Source organism: Diospyros lotus, chromosome 1 (genome assembly GCF_014633365.1).
Source record: "Diospyros lotus cultivar Yz01 chromosome 1, ASM1463336v1, whole genome shotgun sequence".
Taxonomy (NCBI): Eukaryota; Viridiplantae; Streptophyta; class Magnoliopsida; order Ericales; family Ebenaceae; genus Diospyros; species Diospyros lotus.
In genome coordinates this window covers 34,530,967-34,541,281 of record NC_068338.1, presented here as the reverse complement: position 1 = coordinate 34,541,281, position 10,315 = coordinate 34,530,967, and the positions used below count along the sequence as shown (strand labels likewise).

The window sequence follows — 10,315 nt, the reverse complement described above, 5'->3', positions numbered from 1 at the left end:
TAAAATATATTATAATAATATTTAAAAAATATTAAATGCGGCATGTTTCATCGTTGGGTTCGGGCGGGGCTAGGGGCACTATTTTGAATTCATTTAGGAGTGACACAACTGTGTCAGGCAACATAAAGAATGCCGACCCAGGCAGGAGACCAAACTTGTGTTTCAAAATATTATAATTTTTTGAGAAAATTTTGGTTAAATTTCAAATGATGATTAATGATGCAAGGATTTGAGTCCAACAAAGAGTTGGAACCTAGGACTAGCTAGGAGTGTTCCTTCTGAGTCCTACACTACAACCAGATAGAGAGAGAGAGAGAGAGAGAGAGTGGTGGGATTGTGCAAGGGTAGCTTTGAAAAACTCCTCTACTAGCTTAAATGGGTATTATAAATCTTTTAAGGAAAGAGATTGAATGTCACCCAAATAGTTGAGTGGCTTGGGATGATGGTACCGACCGTAACCAAATGCAATTCACTTTTCAATTAATGCTTGCTTGCTTGCTTGCTTGTGGTTGTGGTCGTGGGAGTCTACCTATTTGTCCGCCAACTCTTACCCAGTTGCCTGCCTTTTGAATTTCCAAACTAAATTGTCAAAACACTGATTTTACAGAGTTAGTTAGTCCCCATCCATCGATTATATATAGTTTTAGCCTTTTAGTTTTGATTTTGTATTTTGATCAAACGCCAAATCAACCGATCACATTCATAAAATAAAATTCTTTTATCTGTCTATTATTTATTTATAAAGTTTTGAATTTTAATTGATTCTAAAATAAATTAAGTAACAAAATCTCGATATATATTATGAGATTATAAATGTATATAATTCTTTTACAAATACTAACTATTATTAAATAATTTTTTATTTGTTTATTTTTCATCAACATTAATAATTAATTTGTCTTACATCTCATGCACATTATTATAATTATTATTATTATTATTGTGTTCTATTTTCCAAACCGTTTTAATTGCCTGAAACGTACGTTATATATCATCATCATCATATGTGATTATAATTTAAAAGATAATTAAAGTGCTATTAGTCTAAAAAAACACTTTTTAAATGGCCTACATTAATGATCACAACTGTATATCTTTATGATATTGACATGCGAGGAGTAGACAGACAGAGAGTGAGAGTGTGTGTGGGGGTGTTGCTGCTGTCAAACCCGGAAGGAAGGAAGGAAGGAAGGAAGGAAAGAGGCATTGAATTCTTAACTAACGTTAGTACATTGCATTTACTTCCTTCACTCTTTGTTGGCGTCATGTGGCCGTCTGCTTCAATTCAAGCGTCTTCAATCCTCTCGTCCTTTTTCTTCTCCTCTTGAGACACATTTTTAATTTAAGAAAAAAGAAAACTAATCTTTCCTGGTCCTGACGAAGGAAATAAATTTTAATTATGAAAGAAGCAGCTGGAAACTTGTTCCTTCACCTTCACCTTCCCCTCCCAGCTTTTTAATTACTATAACGACTGTGATCATATCAATCAAATTTTATGTAAAAATGTCATAACCCTTTAATTAATTATATACAAATTTTTCTTACTGAATACTCTTGTAGTAGTAGCAAATGACGTGAGATATTATCTATCATTCAAAATAGAAAAATTAATTTCAGGGTCAAATGAGGGTGGTGGCATCAAGTAACTGAGATCAATGAGTTGGAGAGATTCGACTCTTTTCATTCATGAAATTGCAGTAATTTTCCTCAATTTTGTGGGGCTCTCGTCTCTCTCTTCTCTCATTTCTTCCTTTTTCTCTTTTTCTCCAGCAACTCTCTCGTTGTCGTTGTCGCTGCCTCTTGCACGTCGACTGCCTCGCTGCCTCTCGCACGTCGACTGCCACTGCATCCTCACCGACCACCGCAAAGAGGGAGAAGGCGAGGCAGCACCGACAAGATGGCAAGGATGTAGTGCCAAGATGACGAGGATGCAACGGCAAGACGAGGTGACAACGAGAAAGTTAGCAGTGGGAGAAAGACGGTGAGAGCAAGGGAATGGGAAAGAGAAAAAGGGCATAGATTTCTTGGAGAGAGAACGCTACAAAATAACTTTTTTACTCCCCAAACTAGTGGTATAAAAATGCCACTGCCCCACCAAATAAGGGGTGGTTGAACTTACCAATGCAGAGTCTGGATCATCAACAATTACATAGCCTGAAAAATCAACCATCTACCGATTAAATACTCCTTTATGAGTTCAGAACAAGAGCATTTTCGTAAGGCACAAAGTTTATTCAGGATTTTCAATTTTAGCACAGCAGAAAACACCAACCAAACCAAATTCCGAAGCCCCAAACAATGCGTATAGTGGCCTTTCAGCTACTCTTTACCTGCACAATTTAATTCCATGGCCAGCCAGCCATCTATCAGCTACTTAATTTTCATTTCCTTCCACCTCTCACGTGATTGAAGTTTACAAATGTATCTTGTCGCCTTCTCGGATAAGAGCTGCTTTACTCGCATTTAATGGCAGCCAAGCCCACTTCACTGCATGCAAATTGGGGAAGTACGAATTGAATTTCATATGCAGAGATGTGGGACCTGGACAGCGACAAAAGGAAGGGCCGTCCACATATTAAATCCTAGCCACGAATCTTTCAACTAATTCCTATATATTGCATTAAAGTGCCCTCTCCGTACTCCTTTAGTTGGAGATGGTTGGGCTAATCGGCCATTAATTAATTATGAATTAATGAGCACTAGAGATTAAAAGGCCTTCTAAATCAAAATGAATGAGAAACACCTAGCAGGGCAAGGAAGTTTGCTAGCAATGTTATATGCGTGCAACAAATAGAGGTAATTGGCAGCAAAAACATATATATGATGAAAGCCGAAAGAATGCACACTCAAAACATTTGGACTTTTCTCATATATCAGCTTTAATCACATAGTTGGTACCAAGAAATCCTGCAAAGCTTTAAAACTTCTGCTCTTCATTTTTTTTCTACATGAACTCAAGTGAAGTGAAGGACAACCTGACTAGAGGACATTGTCATGCTCAGGATAAACCACACGGCAAACATGATGCCTGAAGGAGTCTCGGATCCGCCTCTGGTGAGACCTGAAGAAAACTCCCACAAACAACCTGCGCCAGTAGCTTCATTAGTCAAATTTAAGATAAGGAACAATAAAACTCAAGACATGACAATTGCAGTTGCCAATATTGAAAACCTTACAAACAACAATGGATTTACGTGAACAAAAGAAGGGTGTCTTTGGCTTTGATTAATATCAATACCTAAAACCTTCATATGCTCCTACCCATTTATAATAGTGTTTCTCTGGATATGATTGGTCATCATATGTGATGTGTCCAAGGACATAATACAGCAGATTGGGCATATAAACTTTGGAATGTCCCCATGTACAAGCCACAGCCATGAAATGAGACCATCAAGCAACCAACCAAAATAATCAGATCTACTCATTGGCAAACCACTCAGTTTAAACCTAGTTGAATTCATAAGGTCCGGCCTTGCTCCTAGATTGAAAATGTGAGAAATGGTAGAAAGAACAACAAAGGTGCTTACAACACCAAAAGGGTGGAGGGGAGGGGCAGTATTAGAAAATGATAATTGTGGTCGAATCATTGGGTTAGTCCTTACATTTTCCTTTGTATTTTATTTCCTTATTATTTGTACACCATCTTTCGTATTACAATTACCATAATGCATACAAGCATAGCTCTCATGTAGGAATGCAATTTTTACTTGTCCAGCGGACACATCCAACAAATTCCATCCATTTGGGTGGGTATAAATCTAAAATTTTCTCCAACAGGGAAACTATGAACCAGAAAAACATTTTCAGTTGGGTACGGGTAAGGTGACCAATATGGCAACAGAGATTCAGACCAAATCCACACAGAGATTCAGCTAGGCCAGCCCTTGTGTCGTGTGACTTGTTGAGGCTCATGAGGCCATAGTTGTCAATACCATACAGTACCAGTCACAAAATGGTACTAAATATGCTTGGTACCGTTACTGTCCAAATACCGATCACACTGGGCAGTGTCTGCCGATATTGGCTAAAATCTTAAGATACCAGTATACCACTCGATACAGATCCCTAAGCAATTGTTTTTTCTCTATAGGTAATCTAATTCTTTAATTTATTTTTCATAATTGACCTTTTATTCTAGCTTAACATATACAAAAGTCAAAACTCTAAACACTTCAAAAGTCTCAAAGTTGTGCAAAAAATGAAAATATTATTTATCTTGTTTATGAAAACTTGTTATTTTGTTTAGATTATATATGTTTATGTTAGGTTATGGTATTTTCATTAAAAAATTTATTATGTTTATACATTTTATAATTTATATTATTAATTTATTATAAATCTGAAATGGTACCTTGGTATCGCCCAGAACTGGTATCATATTGTACCAATAACAGATCCGGTACCTTTTCCAGTACAGTATCGACAACTATGCATGAGACCTTGAATGGTTTTTGAATAGAGTGAAAACTAACTTATTGTGGTTGCATTGTTGTGTTTCATTTTGACATTTTCTTAATTTTGATCAATTTCTAGAGTTGGAAGATACTTATTCAACTTACAATTTTGTACATGATGTGTATATTTCTTAATCTTATTTTAACTTACAGTTCTTATTTATGATTACTTTTCTCTATTTTATAGTTACAAAAAAAAAAAAAAATTATGAAAGGAAATGGATAGAATATATGGACTGGATGCATGTTCCCCCATACTCGTACCTGTATCCCCTCCTTTATACTCTTTACTCATTTGTTGTACTAGTTAGGTAATATACTTAGTGTCCCATCCCAATTAGGGAACCAATATCTATCATACCCATACCAACCAATTCAACTAAAAAAAGAAAAATCCATTAATTCATTTCTTATTTCAAACTCTCAATCAAAATTGATATTACTACATTTTTAGGTTAAGGTTGTTGAATATTAATATATAATACATATATGTATATACATTTTTGACTAAGTTAGATCTTAGCAATGAGCTTCCTAGCAAGAATAGGTACAGGCCTAACCAATAGTCAACAACCAACTTTGACCTAGATAGTACTTTGAGGCTAGGTACACATAATACCCCAGCACCATGTAAAACAAAATATAACACATGGGTGGGGTTGTGTAATGGTCAGTTTTGAAGATATTGATGTTTTGGTTTTGATGATTCACAAAACTTTACAAACTTTACATATTATGAAAATAAAATCAATTTCAAACCATCTTATGAAAACAAGCTATCTTATGCAAATAAAATCAAAATCTATCAAAAATAAACTATCTCATTTCTATGGCATATTTTCTAAATAGAGAGATTGTAAAATCAACATAATGTGTCCTAAACACATTGGCCAAATCATCTCTCAAATTGGTTCTAAAAGATGTTGAAAAATCATAGCATAATTTTTGCAAAATAGGAGACAACCTATCCACCGGTTATGCCTCTTGCTGTCAACCACCTAATGAAAGTTGTCGACCAGTTGAACATCATGCTCTTTGTAGTTTGTTGTCGATCGTCTCTGTATCACGACTTGTCGAACGATCTGAATCAGCTATCGACCGCTTTGATTCATCTGTCGACCGATGTTCAAATATTTGAACTAACCTATTGACCGGTTGAATAAAGCTGTCGACCGATTCGTCGCAGACAGCTTGTAATGGCTAAATTTTCCACTCTTCTATGGTGGACTCTCCACTTGCAATGGGATGATTCGTGTATGGGCTCTCAAATCTCTATAAATACAAGTCAAGAGGAGAATTCAAAATACTCAAGTGATCCATCTACAAGATTCCAAGTGCTCATCAATTATTGTGCTTCATTGGTGCCCTAAATCTCTTTGTTCTCAAGGCTTGTATTTTATTTGTGTAAAAGCATATTTCTAGCCTTGTATTTGTTCTTGATTGCACTATAACTAAGTGGGCATACTCTTAGAAATTCATCTCTTGTATCGTTACTTGTGTTCCTAGCTTGTATAGTTAGAGGACCTACTTGTCATACTAGGAGGTCTGTATTACCTAACTTTGCTAGAGGGCTTGCTTGCCTAAGCAAGAGAATTGTATTTTTATAGGTTTGTGCTAGAGGGCCTATCCTGTGTGATAGGAGAGTTATAGTAATTTTGTTTGAAAATCCTTAGTGAGGAGTTAAGGTAGTGGACTAAGGTTGTTCAAGTCGAACCACTATACATCATTTGTGTCACCCAATTACTCTTACTTTGCATTTCATAATTTGTGCTCAATCTTTCAACCTTCCTTATCTTACATCAAAGTTTTGTTCTTTTTAAGTAAGAAAATTTTCAGTTTTATATCAAAATTTTAAATAACCCAATTCACCCCCCTCTTGGGTATTATTGCCATAGCTATTCAAATCTATCAAGTTTGGGTGGTTTGGAATGTGTTTTTCAAACCAGACCATCATTAGCGGTTTACCTATCTTCCAAACTAGAACCAAACCATCATATGCTTGAAATCACCAAAACCAAAACTTAGCATTTTTGGCGATTTAGGTGGTTTCAATTATAACAATTAACAACAATTAATAAAAAAAAAGTTACTAATGAGCATGGTTGAGAGTGAGGTAAAAAATTTGATGTCATTTTGATTGTTTCAAAGGCTTTACTTCAAATCATTGAACAAAAAATTGTCAATTTGTTATTTACTTCACAATCGATTAAAATTCATAGTTTTAGAACTAAATAAAAAATTCAAAACATAAAAAATATAGTTTTATTAGGGATTTGGGCAGTGTAGGTGGTAAAGCATTTTATTGAAGCTCAAAACCTAAACAAAACCACTTTAGGCAGTTTTTTAAATTGCCAAATCATAACCAACCACTTCTTTTGTGGTTTGGTGATTTGGCAATTTGGTCGGTTTGAGCAATTTGATTTTTTCTAACCCTATGAACAGGCAAGGGGCCTTGTACTCATATTGATGCAGGTTTTTTTTTTCTTCATTCATACCTACTATGAGGGGAAAAATTTTAAGTCCATACCTAGATTAATAGAGTTTTTTGAATATCCATTGGGTTGAGAAAAAATTGCCATCCCTAAAAATTATTGTAAATATTTTTGTATTTTTATATAAATTGAACTAGTACATGCATTGCATGGATATCCGTTATTTAACGGGGATGGGACGGACAATTAAGCATACTAACTGACAGATGACGACTACATACATAGAAAAAAGGAGATGCAAGAACAGGTTCAACTTGTAGGACAAATTCTTTATATTTTTATAAAAATTAAATGAGTATAGGCATACAATAAATATCCATTATCCTATGAAGATCCCCATCTTCATTAGAATTAAGTATACTCTATTGCATATCCAATCCATTGTCATTATTACTCTCGTGTGCTCTCCTACTCTTGTTTGTCGTAAGCAATTCAAGGAATGGTAAGGAAGGAAGGAAATAATGTGGGTACTCTGAAATGGCATGTCATAGCACCTACAAAATCAACTATTCAGATTTTCACAACAATATCTTTCTTTGAAAATGTTAGCTTCAAAAGGGATATTTAATATCCATAGTATCTCCCTCCAACAATTGAGCTCTTCATGATGTCTCTTCAAACATTCTGAAGTAACATGAAGACCTCCACTATCAGGGATTGAGACTCAACTAAATAAGGTTGCATGCATGATATTCTACCCATAACTTAACTGCATGTCCTTTACTTAACGACAAAATTCTTTGTCTTGAGAAATCCATAACACCTACACATTGCAAATAAGTTAGTGGCACACCCTCAACTCTGCAACTGAAACTCTTTGCCTGGTTGTTCCTTCGCTATTAAAGACCCCCATAGAGGTGCTGCCCTCTATAGCATCCCTATTTGGATGGTTCTGACAACCTAGATTGAGGCAAAATGCCTACATTTCCATTTAGACAAGCTTCCAACAACTTGTGGATTAGACTAGAAAATAGAGGTACGAGGTTCATCAAGAGCACTTGACCTATCACAAGAGAGAAAGTCCAGCTAGAAAATGATTGTTTTGCAGTTTGCACAGCATCCACATTTGCTGCCCAAAGAGAAGACATGCCACTAGGCTCACTATTACCATCGTCTCCATTGGCCATGTTACCCCATTATTGTATCAGTCCACAAACAACTGCCCATGTTCCTTAATTAGCATAAGCATTCTCCACTTCTCCATTATGAATAAAAGGTCATTTGTTCATATGGAACAGGAAAGCAGTAACCAGAACCTTCAAATTGCCTTTTAGTTATTAAGGCCAAAAAATGGTCAATGGACAAGCAGTATCGCTGAATATATATTAGCCTAATCCAATAATTTCTTCCAAGTTGCTCAAAAGAAGCACCATATTACATGGGTCAAAGAGATTTCAGTATTTTGCATCTTCACAAAGTGCCCAACAGAAAAACAAAGTTGGAGTTCAAATTTTTTTTTTTTTCTTCGCTAAGAGTTCAAACTTGGAGTTCAATTTCTTGAGGTTGGGCTCATAGGAACATATAAATGAGATTGAATCAATCATATTATGAAAACCATAAGGCATGGAATACTGCCTGTTCTACTCCGCGTTTGCACAAAGTGAAACACTACTAAAACTAATTATAGCCAGAAATGAGAAACAGTAATAGAGCACAAACTAAATCACCATATGTAACATTCACTACCCATTGCCAAGACTAAATGAATAACAGGACAGTTGCCCCGCAGTTGTTCACTTTATCCAATACGTTTCAAGTTCTTTAAGATGGCTTCAACTGCCATACGTAACAAAATCTCAAATCAATCGCTTGAATTGGATAAAGATCGCATTCCATTACCCGTTAATGTGCAAGAGAGAGCAAGAGAGAGACCTGGAAGGGTGAATTCTATTCTTCTTGTTCAAGGGGCGGAACCCACTTGCCATGGAACCACTCGCGGTGCAATCGGAGATCGGATTGGGGAAAATCAATCTGCTCCCTGGAACTTCTGAAGAAAACCGAGTAGCGGCGCGTGGACGAATCTTGGCGCTGCTCCTCCATAGGGTAGACGGCGGTGACGATGCCCTCCCACCAACCGTCGTTGTGGAAGGCGTCGACCTCATCGCTGAGCTTGAAGCTGCGGTTGAGCTCTCTAGGCGGCACCGGGCGTGCCAGTATCGCCTCGACAAACTGGCGCAGAGGCTTGGTGCCTTCCTCGTCGGCAGTGAGGTTCTTGAACTCCACTAACATCTTGTAGTTCTTCTTGGAAACCCGCCGGAGCACGGTGGCGGTGTACCAGGACCCTCTGAAACCCTCCTCCTCCAAGCTCACTTCCACTTCGCCTCCCTTCTTGAACCACTCCTCCTCTTCCTCCTCCATTTTTGTTTTTGTTTTTCCTTTCTCACAGAGACAAAGACAGAGAAAAAGTGAAGAAGCTGAGGTGGGAAGCTGTTACAGCCGCTACCCGCCAAACACGCTCCAATCCTTTGAACGTAAAATGACGACATTGCCATCCTTTTTAAACTGAAACCATTCATCAATATATTATTATATTTCTTTTAGCCGAAACTGTTTGGTAATCCAAAGGGTAAATTTCATTATTGGTTGGTGTCCTAACTCCAACTCCTAACTTTATAATAATTTTTAATATTTCTTAAAATTAAGAAGATGGAAATGAAGTGATTTGAATGGATGGGCAATATAGTCTATTTATAATTGCCCCAAAAATTGAGAAATACGTGTGAAATTTGGTCTCGACCCTCATGGCCCCTAGGTTTGAAGCCTTCCAGTTCATTCTCACGAGCAAGCAACCAGCAAAACACATTTCTAGTAGTTTCACCTCCACCTATGATGATGAGGATATACATGTCATTTTCTATTATAAAATTTAAAATAAATTTATCTGAAGAAAATAAATTTATTTAAATAACTCTAAACAAGAAAAGTCTCTTGTTTCCTTTTCTTACGACGACTTGCATATTATTAGTTCACCTTAAAAAAAATATTTACCCTATGAAAAATATATATATATAAAAAAAAAAAAAAAAAAGGCTTCAAACACGAAACCATTCGATAATAACTCCAACGAGACCTCTTGTTGGATGGCAACAAACACTTGATCATCCTCAAGGCTGGAAGGAGAGACTTTGGATATTGATTCTACTTATTTTAATTCATTCAAGAAACTAATTCCGCTTGTAAGGAACCTTAACAGATAACTGAATTTCACGTCGCTGCTTCAGATTCAGCACTCTGCTTTATTTTAGATCCATATCTTTGTTGGGGCGATTGCAGGCATTCATGGACCGGGTCATTTCGAGCAGACAAATACGAGATTCAAAAAAAAAAAAAAAAGACAACAGCGGGTTGTAAATTCTTTACATGCAG

General features: G+C 36.4%; 1 protein-coding gene across 1 annotated transcript; it reads right to left on the bottom strand.

The window, feature by feature from the left end:
- Nucleotides 1-2,839: 2,839 nt before the first annotated feature.
- On the bottom strand, nucleotides 2,840-9,385 carry LOC127793568 (protein AGENET DOMAIN (AGD)-CONTAINING P1). Its single transcript, XM_052324332.1, has 2 exons — nucleotides 8,822-9,385; nucleotides 2,840-3,085 (listed from the first exon to the last, which is right to left on the bottom strand). Exon 1 carries the CDS (start codon nucleotides 9,305-9,307, stop codon nucleotides 8,837-8,839), a length of 471 nt encoding a protein of 156 aa, XP_052180292.1. The 5' UTR covers nucleotides 9,308-9,385; the 3' UTR covers nucleotides 2,840-3,085; nucleotides 8,822-8,836.
- Between the last annotated feature and the right edge of the window lie 930 nt (nucleotides 9,386-10,315).

Bases quoted from the DNA above. Each gene is read 5' to 3' on its own strand.
- LOC127793568 (XM_052324332.1), bottom strand. From the start codon at position 9,307: ATGGAGGAGGAAGAGGAGGAGTGGTTCAAGAAGGGAGGCGAAGTGGAA.